General features: G+C 36.2%; 1 protein-coding gene across 2 annotated transcripts in view; it reads left to right on the forward strand.

The window, feature by feature from the left end:
* Nucleotides 1-16,604, forward strand: part of CCDC186 (coiled-coil domain containing 186) — a 70,042-nt gene extending 53,438 nt beyond the window's left edge. For both annotated transcript variants that reach the window (XM_020988100.2, XM_020988101.2), the window contains 4 exons: nt 3,551-3,631; nt 9,587-9,797; nt 11,320-11,539; nt 12,294-16,604. In XM_020988100.2, coding sequence (XP_020843759.1) covers nt 3,551-3,631; nt 9,587-9,797; nt 11,320-11,539; nt 12,294-12,377 — 596 coding nt within the window. In that variant the 3' untranslated portion in view covers nt 12,378-16,604. The remainder of the gene's footprint in view (nt 1-3,550; nt 3,632-9,586; nt 9,798-11,319; nt 11,540-12,293) is intronic.
* The last annotated feature ends 7,675 nt before the right edge of the window (nt 16,605-24,279 follow it).

The raw sequence follows: 24,279 nt of genomic DNA on the forward strand, positions 1-24,279 counted from the left end.
CCAATATAGCAAAGGCCTAAAAGCTTTCCTCTGGTAAGGTTCTTTGCATGTACATGTGGACATCCTGCAAAATTTCCTTGATAGGTAAAACCACCATGATAACTTTGTTCATTAGTCCTCTTGTTATTATCTTTCTGCAAGGCATAATCAGTCAGTCATTAGGTGGCACACTGGACAGAATTCCAGGCCTGAAATCAAGAAGACTCATTTTCCTGAGTTCATATCTGGCATCAGTCACTTATTGGCTCTGTGACCTCTGGGCAAGTCACTTAACCCTGTTTGCTTCAGTTTCCTCATCTGTAAAATGAATTGGAGAAGGAAATGGCAAACCATTTATCTTTGCCAAGAAAACTCCAAATGGGGTCACAAAGAGTCAGACACAACTCAAACAACTGAATGACAACAATAAGTGCTTACTATGTGCCAGGTACTGTCCTGAAGCTTTTTTATCAAGCACTATAGAGATATCTCAGTAAGATCTATATTTCAGAGGAACTGGTCTAACAAAATCGCAGGAGAGGAACTAATTATGAAGAATGCCTATTGCTTAGATTATTATGTGTGATTGGATAAACAGCCTATTGAGTTAGTCCACTAGTACTTACATTTTGGATAGGAACTGCACACGGACAATAATCTGGATCCAGTACTGAATAAGAAAAGAATAGGTTAGATCATATTTTGGAGATCACATTGTACATTTAATGTTCCCAAGCTGTTCCCTGCCGCAAAAACACCTGAAATTTGTAGCCAATATTCATATCACAATCTAAGAAGAATCAACATGACAGGAGACCCAAAATGCAATGGAAATCAGTCATTTGATCAGCAAGCATGTGTTAAGTGAGCACTGTATGCCCAGCACTCATAGTGCTAGGCATTGTGGCTATATAGACAAAAATGAAACATTCCCTACCCTCAGATAACTCAACATTCCGTCAAGGGAAATGACATATACATCTTTAGGTAAACATAAAATATATACAGAGTAATTTGGAATGTTTGGAGAACTGCCCTTGTTAGGGATTAGGAGATAATCCCTCCCAGAGTATAGGAGGTGACTCTTGAGTTGAGCTTTGAAGGAAGCTTAAGATGGCAAAAGCATAAAGGAAAAGAGTACCTTCCAAGTATGAGGGTCAACCTGTGCATGTACAGACAGTAGATATACAAGTGTCCAGTTTGGATAGAATGTAAATCATATGAAGGGGAATAATTTGTAATAGGTTTATAGAAAGGTATTCTGGAGCCAGATTGTGAAAGACTTTAAATGTCAAATATAATAGTTTGTATTTAATATTAGTGATATCACTTGGCCAGTTGTACAGACAAAGAATTGGGTAGGTGAAAGATATTTACTAAGATTATTTCAAAAGTTTAGGTGTAAAGTGACGAGAATGTAGAGAATGGGACAGATGTGAAATATGTGAAGGTAATAGCAATGAAATTTAGCAACTGATTGAATGTGATGGTTAAGGGAGGGTGAAGTCAAGAATAACTCCAAGGTTATGAACTCGGATAACTAGAAAGATGGCAGATGGTACAAGCCATGACATAAATAGGGAAATTAGGAAAAGGGATGGGTTGGGAGGGAAACATAGTTTTATTTTTGAGGTACATATTTGAGGTACGTTTCTCTTGTGAGAAATTTCCAGTATGTGTTTAATGATACAGACATAGAGAAAGATTACTGGTGGATCTGCATGAAGATAATTGAACTCTGGGGAGCTATTGAAATATCACTGAGAGTGTGAAGATTTAGAGAGGGAAGAGAAGGGGAACCAGGACAGAGCATTGGAATACACTAATGAGTAGGGGATGTGACTTGGATGACTATCCAGCAAAGGAAACTGAGGTATAACTATACAGGTAGGGAAAAATCATTTAGTTGTGTTGTAGTATCTATAAAGTAGAGGGTAGTTGACATAAAATCTGTAGAAAGGTGAAGAAAGTTGAGGATTAGCAAAAGACCTTTTTATTTGGGAATTAAGAGGACTCTGAAGTAAATAGTGAAGTGGAGCCTATAAGTGTGTATAGCTTTTTCTAAGAATTTGGATGTCAAAGGGGAGGAGAGGAGTAGGATAATAGTTTTTGGATATAGGATAAAGATAGGGACTGGAGCTGTCATTTCATTAGTATACAGAACTTCCAGGTGAGGAAATTGCCTCTGCCAATGCAGGCTCCTTCTGTGTAAATTAATATACATATAAATAATAAATAGAGAGTTGCCTAGAACACTTGGAGCTAGTAATTGAACCCAGGTCTTCCTGGTTTCAACTTCTTTACCTTGTTCTCTCTAGTTTGAGAGATGGTAAAGTCAAATGAAGGTTTTCTTGAGGATCCGGGAGAACTGGGAATATTTGTAGCCAGTAGATAAGTAGAGATTGAAGGTGAGAGAGAGAAAGACAAAGGGAGGGGATGATTACTGGGACAACCTGATAGAAGTTATAGTATAGTTATAAGAAAAGAAGGCAGGAAGAGCCAATTTTTTTTAAAGTCAGAGATGGGAATAAAGGAGGAGAGTATGGAAGATAGTAATGTTCTAAAGTTTTGAGATGTAGAATAGGGAAGAAACAGGAATTCACTGCAAGTAACCCCTATTTTCTCAGTGAAGTATGAATGAACAAGGGCTGATAAGTAGGGAAAGTGAAAGGAGGTGAAATGAGAGTAATGTGTAATGAGTCTTGAGGAGTCTCAAGAAAAATGAAGGTTTGAAATAGGTGCTATACAGAATGGGATAGAATGGTATAAGTTATATCTAAGTAGGCAGCATCATATTGTAGTAAGTGGCATAAACAATTGACATGAAAGATATATATTAAGAATAAAGGGGAGTGGGATAGCCCATCAGCAAGAGTAAGGGATAACACATGAACAATCCAAGTGTTGTACTGATATCAACAGAAGTTTAAGACCCAAAGGGTAAGTATTCAAATCCCGCTGGCATTTATTAAACTGTAGTGCATTCATCTAGGTGCTAGGGTTACTGAGACAAAATGAAAAACAGTCTCTGCCTTCACAGAGTTTTTGTTCTACTGCATGGCCTCTAGCATGCAGAATAGGCCCTTTATGGGTGATTTCTGCAAAGATATAGATAGAAAATAGTTGCACAGGATGAGAAAGTATGAATGGATTTGCATAAGGAGAAAAGAGTACTCATACCAATGAAATATGGATGTGTTGAAATACCATTGAATTTTGAAGGGAGTTTTGAAAAGGAATTCCCATTAATGTGATGAATTTTCCATCTTAAATACTGAATTATTGCTTAGTGCATAAGTAGGCTTAATTTATCAGTTATATGAATATTTTTCCATATAATATATTTTAGTGATGCATTTTCATTTGTAAGTGAATGGTTAGCATTAGTTGCTTTTATCTTAATTACCTATCCAGTATCAATGATTTTCTGCCTGTTGGTACTAGGATTCTTGGTTTAATGTGGTTGACAATTGTTGTGTTGTGTAAATTGCTTAAATCTGAAATGGTGGGACTCAGTAGTTAAAATATTTAAACTTATTACAGATAATGCTGTTCTTCTTTCTCCATGTAGCACGAAGAAAATTAGACCAGATTGAGAATGGTAGCTATGATAAAGAAGTCAGTAGCATGGGGAGTCGTTCTAGCTCATCAGGTAAATTTTTTTAGAAATGCTAATCATCATTTCTTGATTGTAAAGAGAAACAACATATTAAGTTAGAGAATTTGTGCTTTCGTTGGTTCATTTTGAAATCAATCTTTGTCATTAATACAGTTTACAATTATGTTCATAAAAGCATTCTTCTAAATGTTCTTTGATCAACCTGAATTACAAATATTAATATTGGGGTATTCTTTTCCTCTCTCTAACCACAACCTGTTGAGTATGCTTTCAAAGTCCCCTTGATAAAAGAGGAAAGACAAAATATTGTTATAAATAGTAGTTTGATTTATCACTTATCATATACAGATAATGGATAATTTTTCTATAGCTTAATTTTCAGAACAGTTTTCCAATGTATGACATAAGGAACAAATTTGTTTTCATTATCTTCCTTTATTTGCCGTACTTTTTTCTTTTTTATCACCTATTGATAATAATATGTGTATGTCCAGTTCCCTCCTTCTTCTCTCTCAGGGCTTAGTCCTAGTTTTTTGTTTGTAATCATTTTAGTACAAACATGACTAAAACAGAGTTTGTTTTACTAACTTTCTTAATTTTCCTCCATAACCAACAACTGTATTGTCTGTAGGGAGCTAGGTGGCACAGTAGGCAGCGTGCTGGGCCTGGAGTCAGGAAGGCTTATCTTCCTGAGTTCAAATCTGGCTTCAGATGCTTACTAACTGTGTAACCTTGGACAAGTCATTTTGTCCTGTTTGCCTGAGTGTCTTCATATATAAAATGAGCTAGAGAAGGAAATGACAAACCACTCTCAATATGTTTGCCAAGAAAACCGTAAATGTGGTCATGAAGAGTTGGAGACGAGTGAAAAATGAATGAACAACAACTTATTGTCTCTACAAATGACAATCTCTCCATCTTCCTAATGTCACTGGTATGGGATTTGAAGGAATCTTCCAACTCCATCTTTCCTCACATTGAACCTGTGACCAGTTCCTGTTTGTCATTACAGCACAAGTTAGCCATTGTTGTCTATCTGAACTATCACACTACTATCTTACTTGACTACCTAAATTTCCCCATTCTCTAGCCAACTTCAGTGCAGTGCTTGAATACAGCATGCAGTGCTTGCCCACAGTGTTTCTTGAGTTCTGATTACACTCTCTGGGTTTTAAGCTTACTCATAGATGTCCTGCCTCATCCTTCTCTTTTCTCATCTTCCCCTTTTGTTCTAACCAGTGATTTCCTTGTCTTCTTTCTTTGCTCTTTCCGGTGTACTTGCCCTAAATTGTGCATATACATAATCATGCATGCATATATCTATATCTATAGGTAGATATAGATATATATTACATATATACATATTTTATATATAGATATATAGGTATGTAAAATTTTTGGTTTTTTATTAATATTTAACACAGGAGAGCAATAATGCAATTATTAGTCAACAAATGATTTGTTTCTTAAACTTTTCTCTTGACTTTTAACTGGCTTCTCTTAGGACAGACATTAATTGTGGTCTGAATTAAATTTTAAAATGAATAAAAGCTATGAAGACAGCTTATAATAATTGACAGTAAGCATTAAGAATAATAGCATTTGTTAGTGTACCATTGTGGTTTTAAGTATATTTTTTAGCAAAAGTAACAGTTCTTTTGATTATTATTACTTCTTACCTGTCGGCTCCTTCTCTTTCCCTGCAAACATGCTCCAGTCTCGCATCCTTGAAAATCCTTCATTTGGCTTTGCTATTTTGTCAAGCTGTTATCGTCTGTCTTTTCCTTTTCACAGCCTTGTTACCTCCATTTCCTCATATCTCATTCATTTCTTAGTCTCTTATAATCTGAGTCCTTTATATAACTGAATTGTGTGTGTGTGTGTGTGTGTGTGTGTGTGTGTGTGTGTGTGTGTGTGTGTGTACACACAACTGAAACTATTTTCTTCATATAACTGAAACTGTTCTCCTTAAGGTTACTAGTGATTTCTTAACATCCCAATTCTGTGGCATTTTCTCAATCCTCTTCCTTCTCTTCATCCCGAGCTATCTTCATGCCATGCTTCTGCGCCTCCAACCCGGGGCTTTAGGGTGGTGAAAGCTCACCATATCAAGCCTGGCACCAACCTTACATGCTGTTCTCTGGCCATTTTCATCCTATGCTGTTGTGCTTGTACTTTTTCCCTTCCTACTCCTAGCTGTGAGAAGTACAATTTCATCTGTCCTGAAAAGGATATGTCATTTGGTTAGCCTGTAACTCTTCATCAAACCTGTGACTTCTTAACCAAAATAGCCCTCCCTGCCCACTACTGTTAGACTGTATCCCCAAGCATTTAGGCCTAACACAAGCTTAATATATTAGAAATGCTTTTTGATTCATTTATTTCTTGTAGATTTTGGTTCCTTCTCCTGGACCCTATCTTCTTTCTTGGTTTTTGCAACACTGCTTTATTAGTTTCCTTTGCTATAGTATCTTCCTCCCCTTGCCCACTAAGTATGGCAATCCCCCAAGGTTCTATACTAGGCCCTTTTCCTTTCCCTCTCTCTACTTTTACTTTCGATCTCATCAGCTCAGATTGGTTTATCTCTGTGCACCTGACTCTGTAAACTATATAGAGTCATAATTTCTACTACAAATTCTAGTCTTATATAATACCAATTACAGGCTTGACATTTTTCTGTATCTGTATGTCCAATAGGCCTCTCAAACCCAGATGTTCAAATTACAACTCATTTTCTCCTAAAGTCATTCCTTATGTAACTTCCCCATTTTTGTTAATGACATAACTACCATTTCAGTTACTCAGTTTTACAACGTTATGAGTAACTTTGGCTCTTCCTTCTCCCTTACCTGCCATATCTAACCAGTTGCCAAATACTTGTCTGTTCTGCCTCTATTGCCTCTCTTGCATTCATTCTCACTCTCTATTCACAGCCACCACCCTACCTTAGACTTTTCATCTTTTCTGACCTGGCCTAATGAAATAGCCTCCTTTTTAGTTTATTTGTTGCCAACCTCTTCCTTTTCCAAAGTATTCCCCATGAAGCTACTAAGTTGAAATTCCTGAAAGGCAGGTCTGAGTTGTCGTTTGTTGTTGAGTCGTTTAAGTTGTCTTTGATACTTTGTGACCCCATTTGAGGATTTCTTGGCAAAGATGCTAGAGTGGTTTTTCATTTCCTTCTCCAACTCATTTTACAGATGAGGAAATTGAGGCAAGCAGAGTTAAGTGACTTGCCCAGAAACCCACAGCTAGTAAATGTCTGAGGCCAGATTTGAACTCAGGAAGAGAAGTCTTCCTGACTCCCAGCTAGGTGCTCTATCCACTGGTGCCATCTGAGCTTACTCAAGGATAAAATATAGACTCCTCAACTTAGTATATAATCTTCTACACTTTGATTCCCAATTACATTTGTAGTCTTATATCACATTCTTTCATGTACTCTGTTCAGTTTGCTAGCATTTATGTAGCACTTTAAGGGCTGCTAGGGACTTTACAAATGTTTCGTTCTCTCCTCATAAGAACCTGGGGAGGTAGGTGCTGCTATTATGCTCATTTTACAACTCCAGAAACTTAGGCAAATAGGTTAAGTGCCTTGCCCAGAGTCACACAGCATCAGTTCACATAAGTCCTCTCAGGTTTTCCTGAGAGCATCCTGCCCATCATTTCTTTTAGCACAATAGTATTCTGTCATAGTTATATACCACAACTTGTTCAGCCATTTCACAATTGATGCTCATTACCTCAATTTCCAATTCTTTGCCACCACAAAAAAAAGCTGCTGTAAATGTTTTTGTACATTGTAGGTCTTCTTCTTTGATCTCTTTGGGATACAGTTCTAGTAGTAGTATTGCTGGGTTAAAGGGTATGCATGGTTTTATACCCCTTTGACCATAGTTCCAAACTGTTCTCCAAAATGGTTGACCCAGTTCACAGCTCCACCAGCAGTGCATTAGTATATATTTTTCCACATCCCCTCCAGCATTTGCCATTTTCCTTTTCTGTCATATTAGCCAATCTGATAGATATGTGGTGGTACCTCAGAGTTGTTTTAATTTGTATTTCTTTAATCAGTAATGATTTAGAGCATTTTTGTGTGTGTGACTATAGGTAGCTTTGATTTCTTTGTCTGAAAACTGCCTGTTTATATCCATTGACCATTTATCAATTGGGAAATGACTCATATTCTTATAAATTAGACTCAGCTCTCTATATATTTGAGAAGTGAGGCCTTTATCAGAGAAGCTTGCTATAAAATTTTTCCCATTTTTCTTCAAATTTTCTTCTAATCTGGGCAGCATTGGTTTTATTTGTGCAAAACTTTTAAAATTTAATCAGAATTGCCCTTTTATATCCCATACTGCTCTCTTATTTGGTCACAAATTCTTATCTTAACCATATGTCTGTTCCCCTAATTTGCTTATGATATTTTATGTCCAAATTATGTACCCATTTTAATTTTATCTTGGTATGCAGTGAGATGTTGGTCTCTAGTTTCTACCGAACTGCTTTCCAATTTTCCCAGCAATTTTTGTCATATAGTGAATTCTTGTCCCAAAAACTTGGATTTTTTGCATTTATCAAATGCTAGATTATTATTGTCATTTACTGTTGTGTATTGTGTACCTAATTTATTCCACTGATCCGCCACTCTATTTCTTAGCTAGTACCATATTATTTTAATGTTTACCACTTTGTAATACGGTTTAAGAACGGGTACAAGTAGGCCACCTTCCTTTACTTTTTTTTTGATTGATTGCCTTGATATTTTGACCTTTTGTTCTTCCAGATAAATTATGTTATTGGCATGTAGATTCCCAACTATTTTATATTGTCAGTAGTTGTTTTAAATGGAATTTCTTTTTCTTTCTCTTCCTGCTGGAATTTTTTGGTAATGTGTAGAAATGCCAGTGGTGTATATGGGGGTTTATATTTTGCAACTTTGCTAAAATTGTTAATTATTTCAACTAGATTTTTTAGTTGATTCTCTAGGATTCTCTAAGTATACCATTGTATCATCTACAAAGAGTGATGGTTTTGTTTTTTCATTGCCTATTCTACTTCCTTCAGTGTCTTTCTTATTTCTATAGCTAGCATTTCGAGTACAGTGTTGAATGGTAGGGGTGATAATGGATATCCTTGCTTTTATGGATAATATTTGCTGGCAGTTTTAGATAGATACTACTTATTTTAAGGAAAGCTCCATTTATTCCTGTGTTTTCTAGGAATTAATAGGAATGAGTGTTGTATTTTGACAGAAGCCTTTTTTGCATTTATTGAGAAAATCACATGATTTTTGTTTTTGTTATTGATATGGTCATTTATGCTGATAGTTTTCCTAATATTGAACCAGCCCTGAATTTCTACCTAGTCTGCTTTTTAAGAATCTCTTCCGTGTATTTTTGGGCCTCTTTTACCATTAGGCCAATTCATATTTTTAAGGTGTTCATTTCCCCAGTATTTTTGTGCCCCTTTTACTAAGCTGTTGACTCTGTTTTTGTTCTTTGTTTTGTTTTGGGTTTTTTGCATCAGTCTCATTTCTTTTCCCAATTTTTCTTCTATCTCTATTCTTTGCTTGTAAAAATTCTTTTTGAGGTCTTCTAGGAATTTGCTTGTGTTGAAGTTGTATTTTTCTTTGAGGCTTTGCTTGTAGCTACTTTGACATGTCTTCCAAGTTTGTGTTTTGATCTTCCCTGTCACCACAGTAGCTTGTTATGGTTAGGTTCTTTTTTGTTGTTGCTTGCTCGTTTTTTCAGACTACTTCTTGACTTTTAATACCCATATTGTAGTCCTAAAAAGTTTTAGATCCTTTTGAAGCCTCTTTGATCCTTAAACTAAGGGACTGATCATTCAACCATGTTTAGGCATTATCAGCTAGAACACTTGTATCAAGGTTTAATTAGGGATATTAAATGAAAATTTTTAAATAAAATGGAGAAAAGAAATAATAGAGTAAAAGATAATGCTAAATTAGACCCATTTTTGGCTCAGGGTCCCTTAATGCTCGAAGCAGTACAGAAGATCGATCACCAGAAAATACTGGCTCCTCTGTGGCTGTGGATAATTTTCCAGAAGTGGACAAGACTATGCTGATTGAGAGGATAGTAAGGCTGCAGAAAGCGCATGCCCGGAAAAATGAAAAGATTGAATTTATGGAGGATCATATAAAGCAACTGGTGGAAGAAATTAGGAAAAAAACTAAGTACGTATGATGGTTTTGTATTCTTTAAAACAGCGTCAACTAATATTGCAAAGGTGGCATTTTGCAAGTGAAATTTGATAAAAATTAAGTAATCATCTACACCTCTGCTCAAACTATTCTTAGGCTCTAGTTCTTCATTTTAAAATAATAATATTTATGAACAATTTCTAGAACAACTTAGCTTGTTCCTGTAATATAGCTAGATAAATAAGTGTAGATTTTTTTTTCATTCTAAGTCAAGAGCCAAGTTAATATAATTTTCTGTCACAACAGTAACTTTGGTAAATCACCTGTACGTTTTAAGTCATGACACATGACTCTTTTTGAAAGGAATATGATAAAATATAGTTCTAGATGTAAAGGTCAGGAAAGTTAGAACTTTGATTTGTTGTTCTCTTTAGGGCTAGCATTATGCAGTATTTATATTAATTATGTATAAATGAAGATATTTAGTTGATCGAGGAACAGGAATTACTAAGTCATTTTTGGACAAATAATGGTTGAAGGAAATTGAAGTGTTTATATTCTTTTATATTTGTATTCTAAGTTGGCTAAATGCATTGTCATAATAAAAATATCAAGTGAAAATAATAGTTTATGTATCATGTTATAATTACAAAATTATCTTGCATAGATCTCGTTCTTTCTTCACAGCAATATTTTGAAGCAGTATATATTCCCAATTCTGTAGATGAGGATACTTAGGTGTATTATTAACCTGAGATGCTCTTTTCATTGTGTTATTCTGCCACTAAATACAGGAACTTGTTTAATGTTCTTAGCCACTCACAAGCAATTACGGAGTGCCTACGACTGTGAAATACTACACCTAGCTCTGGGGAGAAAAGGAAAAAATATACAAAGGAAAAAATGTAACACTTTTTGCCCCCATAGACCTTACATTCTACTGGAGAAGATCTCTTTAGTTGCAAAATAAATGCTAAGTAATTTGGGAAGAGGCAGTGACATCTGGGAGGATAAAGAAAGGCCTCATGTAGGAGGCAGCATTTGAACTGATTCTAAGAGGCCGTGCTCAAGAAAGGGGGCATTTCAGGCATTAGAAAGTGACTAGGCAAAGACTTGGAGCTGGGAGATAGTATGTCATGTGTGAGGAACATCAAGAAGACCAATCTGGCTTGATTACAAAATATGTGAAAGGAAGTAATGTGTGACAAGCTCATAATTTCAGTTAAGCATCTAAAAGACTTTCGTTTTTGACAGTATCATAATGCATAGAGTGCTCGTCTTAGAAGCAGGAAGACTTGGGTTTGAAATCCTGCGTCATACACTTACTGAGCTGTGTGACCCTGGGCAAGTCACTTAATCTTCCAGCCTCTGTTTCCTCATCTGTAAAAGTGGGTATGATAACAGTACCCAATTCCCAGGGTTGTTGTAAAGAGCAAATGAAATAACCTATATAAAATGCTTTGCAAATCTGAAGTGCTGTATGAATATTCACTACAGTTGCATACATTTTTAAGCAGTCAAGGATGCATCTGTAATAGCTTTTTTTCCCCCTTAGAATAATTCAGAGTTATGTCTTACGAGAAGAAGCAGGCACATTGTCATCAGAGGCATCTGATTTTAACAAGGTCCATTTGAGTAGACGAGGAGGCATCATGGCATCCCTGTATACTTCCCATCCGGCTGACAGTGGGCTGACATTAGAACTGTCCTTGGAGATCAACCGAAAATTACAGGCTGTTTTGGAGGATACATTACTTAAAAATATTACTTTGAAGGTATTGATGATTTTCATAAATTTTCATCCAATCTTACAAAATGTGTTACCCTGAAAACCTACCAAATGGTAGATTACTTCTGTAATATCACCCAGCTATTTATCCCAGAAGGTGGAAATTCATTTTAAGGTTTATTTTTCTCCCTCGTGCTTTCACATTTTTTAAAAACCCACTTTATTTTCAAACAAGTTGAAAAATAACACTATAGCATGATTTATAGGAGAGGAAACCAGTTTAATTACTATAAAATAGATTATAGCTGAAATTTTCTGCCTGATTTGGAAGTTTTATTACTTTTTTTGTGGGCAGATTTTGATCTCAATTTGGTCTGCAGTTATTTATAATTAATTGCTAGAGTAAATGTTAATGATTTTAAGTAAAATATATGCTACAGAATTTTGTTTTGAAGTTATTGCTGCTATTATTTGATTTAACTACTGTAGCAGATGATCTTCTGGAGCTTTGACATTCTCAATGAGTTTTTAAAAGTCAATAAATAATCTCTTGTGCATTATCAATTACTGTAGCATCCCTTAGTCAGATTGCCATTCCTTTGTTTAAAACCAACAGGCCTTCACTAAGCACAGAATATTCCCCTGGTTTTTACGACAAAACTAAGCTAGAGTTCAGAGGGAAATAAACATACTTACTTATGAGCTTAATAGGAGAAGAAATTTCAAAGTGAATCTTTTATTTGTGTGAGTTAATATTTTTGTGTTTTTTTTCTTCCCATTTTATAAACTAAAAATAAAAGGAAAATCTACAAACACTAGGAACAGAAATAGAACGTCTCATTAAACACCAGCATGAACTAGAACAGAGGACGAAGCAAACATGACAAAGCTTTTGCATAGTAAACAGACAAAAGCTGCAGAAGGAACAGGTGCTACAGACCTCGGTGGCGTTTTGAAGTTTTTTTTATGATCTGTGTGTCACTCAGTGAAAGTGTGTTTTACCTGTGATACAAATTTAAGTCATAACTGAATTTTTTGATATAACCCATCCTTGCTATTCTCTGACCATTTGAATGATTTACTGTGTGTACTGTATGTAGCGTAAGCTTCAAGATTTTAATTGTTTGCACTGTGGAATATAACATCCTGTTAATGATAAAAAAAAAAAAGATTTGTTTAATTTGCAAATAGTCATATCAGATGCTGAAGAATACTACAAGGGCTTTCAAACACTATATTTTTCCATCTCTCCATTAACATGCCTTATATATCAAAGGTGATTAAACCTTTTAAAAATATGCATGAAAAGACAGGCGTTAAAAATCATTCATAATTATATGCACTTTCTTACTCTAAAATAAGCTCAACACAAATAACTATAACACATTAACTTTGGAATTTTCATTACATTTAGCCACGTATAGTAGGATATGTGTTTGGTTCTGTGACTTGATTTTAAAATTGACATTTGAAGTGGAATGGAAAAGTTTGCTAGTGATAATAATGTGTGTGGTATCCCGAGAAAGTTCAGATATTCATTCTTCTCAATGTCTGGTTTGGTCATTAAGCTTTTCCTACAGTTAGATACCTTCTTTATAGCACCCCTGCATGGTTCATTGCATTTAAATGTTTATCATTTTTACACATTTCTTTTGATTGATAGCTTAAATGGTTTCCTAGAATTCATTTCCATAAATTGATTCCCCGTAGTGTATCTTGAGAAAATTTTCATTGAGTTAAATCCAAATTTTTAAATTGGACGAGTCATTAGAACGGTAGACTATTTTAGAAGCTATGATACACATATGCTTCATTAATATAAGAAAAAATGTAATAATGCTTAGGATTCAAGTCCCAAGGAAAACAGCATTGATATGTTTTGTCAAGACTGTTTTATTTGAATACTATTCCTTTGCACTGTTAGGTCTGTTTTATACTGTAGATTATAGCATCACTCCTTCAAGATTATATTTTATTTAAAACTCACAATCACTTATGTGTAACCAAAGGATTTTTAGAGCCAAACGCATATACCTATTGAGAGATTTTACTATATTTATTTAAAATGTGCACTTAATTTTTATGAGCAGTATCAATAATAATTCTTACATAAATTCCATTAGGGCAGGGACCATTTTTTTAATTTATGTATTTTCCCCAATGCCTAGTACAGTGCTTTGCACATAATAGGCATTAATGTTCAGTGTTTGTTGAATATTTTCATTTGTCGAGATGCTACTTAAATTTGCCCTCACTTCCTAGAATTTTCGCATGTGCATTTGTGTACATATTTCATTACATTTAGATCATTGTTGTAATATAATACCTTGGCTAATGTTTGGTGCTTGTAGCCGTTAAAATGATTAATTTTTTTTTAATTTCAAATTTTTTTTAAAGGAGAATGGATCCCTGTAGGTTATTGCCACTGGAAGTTTTTTTTTATTTTAAGAAAATTGAACTCTAAAAGTTGGGTCCATCATAGTAACATCCGTCTAATTTGTTTTAAAATTCTCATATTAATTTGACAATGTTGCAAAAAGTAATGTGCTAAATAAGGGTAATATTCAAATGTTAAATTTCTGTAGTGTGGTATATATTTTCTGTATATTTAGTTCATGTACTCATAACTGACTCCCATTCAGAAATTCATAAAATTAAATTCAATGAAGATTGTTTATTTTATGTTAGTTGAGAATTAGTATTGATATACCATAATGTGTCTTATTTTTCATATGTTTAATTTATGAAAGTAAAAAATTAATAACCGTATAGGGTAAGTGCAATCATGTCTTTTTTTTTCCATTATTCTTTTAGGCGTTCAGATATCACTCCTAATGACTACTTATTGTAGCCAGATTTTTACTCCTGTGCAACCAAACCATGCTTGGCTTGTCATATAGATATTATCTGTGAGATATAATTTAAGTTTTTCTCCGTATGTGAATCAGTATTCAGGAGGCCAAGATTATTATATGTCCATTATGTGCTGTGTAGACAAGCTTTTAAATTTCTACATTTATCAGAGACGGAAATGAATTATTCCAGTATTTATGTCTGCATATGTCTTTTGGAAAAATCTTTACTAGGAAGTTAGTTTTTGGAAGAAAGCCATTAGAAAGTATATGTTGACCATATTCTAATTTCTAATGTAAGTGCAAGTAGAAATCCTTTGAAGAAAATATTTTACTTTCTTTAAAATGATGTACACTGCAGCCTTATATATCTGGATCAGGACTGTACTAGGCATTGGGGAAAATACAGTATTTTAGGTTCTTTGGGTTGCAGGGAATAGTGTACATATATGTGAGTTATCACATCTTAAAAAGTGAGCACAAGGTATTAAGTTATTAACAACAATTTTCCCCTACTAATTCAAGTCTTAATCCCTCAGCCAGTTAAGTTTTGAGAATTTAAAATGAAGATTTAGCATCAGGGTAAAAGAGTAGGGTAGTTTTTGAATGACTTCCCCAATTAAGCAATGTCTTTTTTTCATGTGCCCTGTTTTCTATACTGTACAAATGTGAGGAGTAAGTTTCTATTTCCTAATTACATAATCCTGTGCAGTTTAGAATTTTTTGGTGTGTGCATTTATACACATAGGTTTGTTTATAGAAACACATATGCACAAATATAATTATTTAAATATTATGATTTTTTACCAGGGGTGGGTCATTGACTAATGTCCTACTTTTAGAAGTTATATCAAGGGTAATTGCTATACAACTCAATTCTGTCAAGCTGATCAAGCCAAGGGCTTGATATAGAATAACCAAAGATAATAATTTAGTTTTATATTATCAGAAATTCAGTTCTAAGGACATCTGTTATAAATAACATGGCCCTTTGTAACAGGTTAAGAAAATGTTAATCCATGTATATAGTTGGATGAACCAATGATGCTTTTTTTTTTTAAGAAATGCTTGGTGTTATTGAAATAGATTGCTGTGATTCTACAGGTTTTCCAGCATTAATTTGATTAATTTGATACTTATTTATTTTTTCCTTTAAAAAAAAAACCAACCCTGTAACATATGGCATTAGCTTTCTAGTAATGTTTTTAGATTACTAATGCCAACTGGTGTTGCTGACAAATGCATCTAATTATGTTGAAATATCATGTCAGTTTCTTAAGCAAAAAATATTTTTCCTTTCACAGTATGTTTAAATTCCTTCCTTTATTATAAAGTTTTACATGTAAATGTAAAGCTAGATTTAACAAAACAAAGCCTTTAGGCTATGTTAATATTTTAAATACTCCATGACACCCTGGTGAGAATCTTTTATAGGTCATCTTTTCATTCACTGTGATTGGCTGTTCTTGTGCATATTGGCTCTAGTGACTTGTGGTTTTTTTTTCTCAGTAACTTTAAGAACAAAACTCTTTTGACACTTAAGAACACTATTTTAAAAATCTTTATTGCCAGTTGGTGGCACTATTAACCAGAATTTCAAAAGAGGTAAAAATGAAAATTTCTCCAAATATAAAGATTTTCGAACAAAATGATTAAATGATGGTTATAAATGTATAGTAAAGATGTATTTTTATTCCAGAATGGAAAGTTTTTTAAAAATGTGTATGTCCATTGTCTGTAGTGAAATTTGTTTATATTTCTGAATATATGCATAGTCTCTTTGATTTCACTAAAATGTTAATTTTGTAGATATGATTCTGTATAAATGAAGTTTTTCAAGAAGTCATCATAAGTTCATGCTGTATATATTGTACTATTAAAAAGAAAACATCTGCTTCCATGCTGTAATTTAATGGTATCTCGACTCCTTTACACTCACTCCTCTTTGATGGCTCTTTAGAACCTATCTTCAAGGCCAACTCACACTTTGCAAAAAAGATTTTTTTTACCATGCTTGAAATATTCTCCTTTCCTTATTTAGAAATACTCCCTTTGAAACAGCCAACAGGAGCCATGGAGACCATCTATTCCAACCCCTTCATTTACAGATGAGAAAACTGAGGCTAAAAGAGTTTAAATAACTTGCCCAAGGTCAGAGTCAGGTCTCTTCAGGGCTTCTAGTCTGGTGCCTTTTCTGTTCCACTTGATATACTTGTCACTGTGAATGAACAATAAACAAATTAAGTTCTATACTGCTAAGATTGTCAGAAGCTGATTTTTTTTGTTTTTTGGTTTGTTTTTTTTAAGCAATTGGGATTAAGTGACTTGCCCAGGGTCACATAACTAGTAAGTGTGTCAAGTGTTTGGTCTGAGGCCAGATTTGAGCTCAGGTATTCCTGACTTCAGGGCCTGTGCTCTATCCACTGCACCACCTAGCTGCCCCAAAAGCTGATTTTCAAAAGACTTTTTAGAACTGTTGTAAACATATGCATATTTGTTTTTGGAGCTAATGGTATAATTTCTGCAGAATTTTTTTCTAAATTTATCTAGCTTTGAGAAAAAAGAACGCATGTACTTGATAGTAAGAAAATATGATGTAGATTATTTCTACCTAGTTGGTGTATGTAATAGATATTTCACACAGAATTTTGCTTTCCACTACTTTTTAATAGTCTAAAGTATTACAGAGTACTCTTAAATCATGTGTGTTCATTACAGAAGGGGAATTCTTTCCTAAAACCATCATGTTCAGGAAATAGGTAAGATTAATAAAATGGCTTGTTTTGCTTCATTTCCTTTTCAAGTGTGGCTCAGTGCAATAGTTCAGGTCATATAGCTATGCTGACTGGGCCCTCACTGGTGCAATCTTCCGTGTCTGAATCTGTGTTACACTCCTCACAGTGGCTGTTTGAGACTTTTCTCCTTAAGACCCCCAAACTGCACCTCCCCCTCTCTTTCTCAAGAGCATGCCTCTCCTCCTACTTTACTAAGGAAATAGAAGCCATCCCTCATGAACTCCCTTTTTTCCCTTTTTTTTAATACCTCAAAACCCTTTAACATTCTCTATTCTTTCCTCTTTTGCCCTACTGTCTGATGAAGAGGTAACTTTCCTTGATAAGGCCAACCCCTCTCTATTTGTGCTTTTGGTCTCATCCTCTTGTTTCTTTGATCATTTCCTGTCTGTCATCTTCAGCCTTTTATGTACTGTCTCCTTCCCTGCTGCCTATGAAGATTCCCTCCTCTCCCTATCTTTTAAAAAACCCTTCATTTGACCTGGCCATCCTCTCAAGCTATTGTCACATTTCTTTCCTTCCTTTCACAGTCAGACTGCTAGAAAAAGCCCTCTGTGCCTTCAATTCCTCACTTCTTACTCCTCATCCTCTTGCAGTCTGGCTTCTGAGCCCACTTCTCACTGAAATTGCCCTCTCCAAGGTTACCAATGATTTAATTGTTAAATATGATGACCTTTTTTCAGTTCTCATCTTTCTTGATTTCTCTCAAATATTTGACACTGTTGACCTCCCTTTCCTCCTCTTGGACACTTTCTCCCTTTCTCTCATGACAGTGAGTCTTCGTGGCTGGATCATATGTGTGCTATATTCTCCAATCCTCTGTCCTATGTGCTTTCTCTATACTATTTCAGTGATATAACTGGCTTCCAACCTCATCTCTCCCCTTACATAGATGCCATTTCAGACCCTCATCACTCTTGATTAACAGTAGCTTCATAATTGGACAGTGTGCTTTCAGTTTTCTTTCTCCAATCTCCACACAGCTCTCAAAATAATCTTGAAGTACAGATATGATCATGTCCCTCTCATGTTCAAGAATCTTTAGTTGCTCCCTTCTGCCTCTAGAATAGGATCATAGATATGGAACTGGAAGATCATTACTCTTCCTTAGCTTGAAGTCTTAGAAGTCTATCTTCAGTTTATTTTCCCAAATTTTTTTCTTATTACTTCTCATACATACGTTCCTGACACATTAGCTTGTTTTCTGTTCTCTAAATTCAACATTCCAACTCCCACCATTATACTTTTGTAAGACTGCCTTCCACATCTGAGGTACAATCTTTCCTTGCCTCCACCTCTTAGAATCCTTAGCTTATTTCAAGGTTCACATCCTACTGGGAAGTCATTTGTGACCACCAACCCCCATTGTTATTAGTGCTTTCTACTCAAATTATTACTTATCTCTGAAAATATTGTATCCTTCTATTTGAATGGAAACTCCTTGAGGGCAAAAACTGTTTTTGGTTTTCTTTGTATCCCCAACGAGTACACATAGAAGGCAGTTAATAAATACCTATTTAATTGTGGCCTATCTTTACTTCATTGATAAGTGTACATCAAGTAGTTTTCATTGAAAAGGAATGTTGCGTAGGAAAAAAAACACGGGAAGTCATTCTGTCTCTTCATTTGAACTCAGCAGTAAAGTCTGAAGGTAACGATTATGATGACAAATATGACAAGCTCTCATAGTGCCTTAAATTCTGTTAAATAATATCAGTGTTAAAGTAGACATCGTGACTCACATCTTTGTGAATAGAAACGCCATATGAAAAAACTACTTAGAATCTCAATCGCATCCTAATAAAATAATTCCAGATGTACAAATGAAAATCAAATACGTTCCCCTTTAATTTTTTTATACTTATGCACCTATTTTCACTTTATCTTCACAGTAACCTATGAAGTATACAGTATAAATATTATCTATATCCATATTTTAAAGCTAAGTAAAACATCTCTGAGAGGTCAGGTGCCTGCTGTGGGTCACAGCTTGTCCATGGTAGAAGAAGAATCTGAACCAGTCATATGACTCGAGTCCAGTCTTTTTTTTTTCATTATGTCAGGTTGCTCTGTAAGAACAGATGACCCTCAATAGAGTCATGGACCCTCTTTTCTCCTGTCTGTATACACTACATGACCTCATATTAAAACTTGAGGCAGCTAGGTAGTGCTAGGTCGCCCTCGAGTCAGGAGGACCTGAGTTCAGATCGAGCCTCAGACACTAGTTGTGAAACCTTAGGCTAGTCATTTTACCTCTGTCTCAGTTTCCTGAACTGTAAAATGAGGATCATAGTAACATCTACTTCCCAGAGTTCTCGTGGGGATCAAATGAGATATTTGTGATGCACTTAACACAATGCCTGACACATAATAGGCACTTAGGTATGTGTTCCCTTCCTCTCCAATGACTGATTTCAATCCATCAACAAGTATTTAAGTATCTACTATGCCAGAAGCCATCATAAGAGCTGGAGATACAAAAACAAAAATGAAAGTACCTGGCCTTCAGCTTACATCTAAGAGAGAGATGCACATATGTAGATGTATACACAATAAAGACAAGATTATTGGAGGGGCATTAGCAGGTTAGGGTATCAAGGAAGGTTCCGTATAAAAGGTGGTACTTATTCTAGTTATGAAGTAGACCAAGGGTGTTAAGAGGCAGAGGTGTGGATGAAAAATGCACCACAGGCATAAGGAACGTTCAGCGGGCAGATGGGAGGTAGAGTACTATGTATAAGGAACAGTAACAAGGCCAGTTTGGTTGTACTGTTAGTGTGCATTGAAGAGGAGGAGTAACTTAGCACAGCTGCAAAGGTAGATTGGGGTCCAGGTTGTGAGGAGTTTTAAATGCGAGTGGTTTTGGAAATTTTGAATTTAATGCGCCTAAGGAAAATTCAGTCCAAAATGTGCAGTTACAGAGCTAAAGGGAAGTAACGGGCTGGATAATAAATCTTGGGAATTATCGGTGTAGAGCTAATAAATCCATGTGAACTGATGAGGTCACCAAGAAGGAAAGTGTAGAGAAAGAAGTGGAAAAAATCCCAGGCCAGAGCCTTGACGTTCGATTCACGGTTAAAGGGTGGGATGCGGATGATTATCCAGCAAAGGAGATTGAGGGGCAGTCACCACATGGGTAGGAGGAAAACCAAGAGAAAGCAATGTCAGGAAAACTCAGAAAATAGTATCCATAGGAGAAGGTGATCAGTCCAGAGAGGTCAAGAAGAAGAACTGGGGAAAAAGTCATCACATCTGGAGAGATCGCTTGGTTAACTTTAAAGAGAGCAATTTCAGTTGTGTGATGAGGTCAGAAGCCAGATTGTACAGTGTTAAGTCATCAGAGGGAGTGGAGACAATGATTTAAATAGCTATTTCAAGGACAGCTATAGGATGATAGTTTAAGAGGATGGTAGGGTCTAAAGCAAGGGGTCTCAGCTGTTTGTCCTATGAACCCTTCTAGCAGTCTGTTGAAGCCTATGGACCTCTTCTCTAAACAATGTTTTTAAATGCATCAAGTACATAGGATTACAAAGGAAACCAATTAAATTGAAAAGGTTATCAGAATATTTAAAGGGAAAAAAGTTCACAGACCCTAGGTTAGGAACCTTGGGCTTTGGTGGGGCAGGGTTGTATGTGAGGGTTTTTAAGGAAGCTGAAATTGGATGTGTTTGTAGGCAGGAGGGTAGGAGTCAGTAGATGGAGACTGAAGATTGGAGAGGGAGTACGGTACAGTTTAGGTAGAAGTGTTGGCCTCCACAAAGACAAAAGCCACTTCATCAGAGACTAGTAAAGGAAGGGGGGGTGGGGATAATGCCAAGAGGTTGTGAGATGGAGAGAAGAGGGAGCTTGTGGTGAACTGTCTCTTAGGTCTCCAGGTATAGAGGGTGGAGAGAGCTTGAGGAGAGAAGGTTTAGAACAGCCACTGTGAGGAATGGGAAAGAGAATCAGTTAGGGAGGAATAAAAAGACTGATTGCCTTTGTGAGGGCCCAGTTGAAATTAGTGATCAGTCAGTCCCCAATGTGTGTGTGTGTTTGTAGACAGAGCCAGCCAGCCCTAATCTCTTTCCTGAACTCCAGTCCTGCATCTATCTAGCTGCCTGGTTGGGCATCTTCACCTAGATATCCTATTGGCATTTCAAACTCGACATTTCTAAAACAGAACTCATATTTCCACCCCCTCCTCCAAACGCCTTGTGTCTGTTTCAGGCCCCTACCTTCCTTCTAGTCACTAAGGTTGTAACTTCAGCATAACCCATTGGTGAACCAGTTCATCGCTACGCTGCCCTCTTCTTCTGAGTCCCTGGCCCCACTATCATTTTACGGATTGTGCCCTGCCAGTCCTAAGCCTTGGATCACTCCGCTATTTTCATTCCTATACATTTGCTGCTGAACAAAGCGTAGAGAAAATTACAGACCCATTCTAATTGGATCCACTACAAATTTATGTTACACAACCTCAACTGGGCCCTCACTGCTGCTAGGTAATCCTATTATACCTCCCTAATCAAACTCAGTAGCCCACTCTCCACAGCAGCTTTTCCAAACCTTTTCATCCCTCCTCAAACCTGCCATGGCTCCCCAACCCCTCACCCTTTCAGCCTCATATTTTACAGAAAAAAAATTGAGACCGTTTGCCATGAGCTTTGTCTTCTTCCCCTTTCCCTCATCTCTGTATCAATCAGATGCTTTCTACAACAATCTCCTTCACCCCTGTCTCATGATGAGGCCTTGTTCCTTATGAAGGCTAACCCCAATACTTGATCAAATTGTCCCATTCCACCCTGTCTTCAACAGATTGCCCCCTCTGTTGTCCCCACTCTATCACTTATTTTCAATCTCCTTGTCTACTACTTTTTCTCTATTGCCTACAAATATACCCATGCCTCCCCCCCAATCCTGAAAAAAGCCCTCCCATAATCTATCCCCAATATCTATCATCCTATATCTCTTCTGTCCTTAGTGGCTAAACTCCTTGAGAAAGTTGTCTACAATTGATGCATTCACTTTTTCTCCTCTCACTCTTTTCTTAACCCCTTAAAATCTAGCTTCTGACCTCATCATTTCACCCAAACTGATTTCTCTGAAATTACCATTGATTCATTAATTGCCAAACCCAGTGGCCTTTTCTTAATTCTCATTCTCCTAGACCTCTCTATACCCTTTGACACTGTTGATCACCCTCTCTTCCTTAATATTGTCTTCTCTCTAGGTTTTTGGGGTGTACACAGCACTCTCTCCTGGTTCTCCTCCTACCTGACTACTCCTTCTTAGTCTCCTTTGCTGGATCCTCATCCAGATCATACCCTTTAACCATATGTGTTCCACGGGGCTCTGTGCTAGGCCTTCTTCTCCCTCTGTACTACTTTACTTGATGATTCCATTAGCAACCAATAAATCATTCTCAACTTTTCACTGTCTCTCACTTCGCATATATCCAATCTGTTGTCAAGGCCTATTGATTTTGCCTTTGCAACGTCTTTCAAATATACACCTTTCTCTCCTTTGACATTGCCACCACCACTTGGTGTAGGTTCTCATCGCATCACACCTGGACCATTTCAATGGACACCTGGTGGGGCTTTCTGCCTCCAGTCCCCCTCCTCTAATACATCCTCTATTTGGCCACCAAAGTGATTTTTCTAAAGCCCAGGTCTAACCATGTTACCCCTCCATTCAATAAGTTCCAGACTGTCTTCCACTCTTGTCTATCAGCATCATACCCCTCTAGTTACCTGCCCATTCCTGTCAGTTCTACCTCCACATCTCTTTTATCCACCTCCTTCTCTTCTCTTGCAATCACCAACTGTATTTTGAAACTCCTTGTTGCTTTCGCAAAAAGTATTTTAATACATCCCCATCCCCACCCCAGTTAGCTTCCAGTCCTGCCTCCAGTCTTTCCTCACCAGCCTGTCCATACAACTACCGAAATAATCTTCCTAAGGCACAGGTCTGATCATGTCACCCCCTTCTCAACAAAACGAGACAACAACAACCAAAAACACATTTAGTGGCTCGGCATTTTTTTTTGTATAAAATTTAAACTCCTTGACCTAGCATCCAAGGCCCTTTACAATCTGGCTCCGACTTCTTTGTCCAATTCCTCTTCACAGTCTGTTTCATCTGAGCTGTATTAGCTGTTCCTTGCACACAGTGTTCGATCTGACCCCATACATGGGAAGGTGCTTCCCCAGTTCCCAAATATCTACCTTTCAGAATCATAATTTTTCTGCATCAGGCACCACCTCCTGAATAACAATATGCTGTTTTTCTATCATTCCTCAGATTGTTTTATTATATATGTACATGCACGCTACTCTCACAGCATGTGAGTTCCATGAGAGCAGAGTCTGTTTCAATTTTTGTCTTTTTATCACTTATCGCTTTATTAGAACAGTGTCCTGCACATAGTATGCAGTTAATGTTTGTGATTCAATAAAAAATTGAATCATAATCATTCTTTTGCTGTAAACTAGTATTAATACAGTATTTTTAAAAAAAACTTTATTAGGAACAAAGCATTTTATAGAGTCTTTCTGGGAACAAGTTGGCCAGATTTTGTGGTCTTCTCCAGGGAGATAGGATTTGCCATTTCTTAAATTAGCAATAAGAGCTTTTGTTTTCATATTGAGTGAGCATATATATATTTGTTAGGTACTTACAAGAGATTTTGAAACTGAATAGTCAAAGAAAAACATGTTTTTGTTTTTTCCCCAGACTGCCTACATGACATGCCTACTATTACAAAAAACAACAACAAAAACAAACAAACAAAAAAAGGTAAGGCTGGAAGTTTGCTTTTAAATTCCAGAAGGGCAGCCCTTCCAGTCTGGTGGCCACAGATGCCAAAAGAGCCCTTGTGAAAATTGAAGTATATATCGAAATATTTTTTTAAGTTTGTTAAAGAGGAAATTGATGACCAATTTTCAATTAACTACATGTGTATCTACAGTGTAGTTTATCTTTGGCAAAATGTTCCATACTGACTTCCCTGTCAACTAACACAAACTCCGGAGAAACTTCCCTTTCCACCCCTTCCCTTTCCCTTTCCACAGGTTCCAGCAGACCTGGTGTGCTCAGAAAATAAGCCTGAACATAATATCAATCAAAAAAGACTGCAAAATTTCCCTTCTCAATATATAATT

The sequence above is a fragment of the Phascolarctos cinereus genome, unplaced genomic scaffold (assembly GCF_003287225.1).
Source record: "Phascolarctos cinereus isolate Bilbo 61053 unplaced genomic scaffold, phaCin_HiC Scaffold_3;HRSCAF=262, whole genome shotgun sequence".
Classification (NCBI taxonomy): Eukaryota; Metazoa; Chordata; class Mammalia; order Diprotodontia; family Phascolarctidae; genus Phascolarctos; species Phascolarctos cinereus.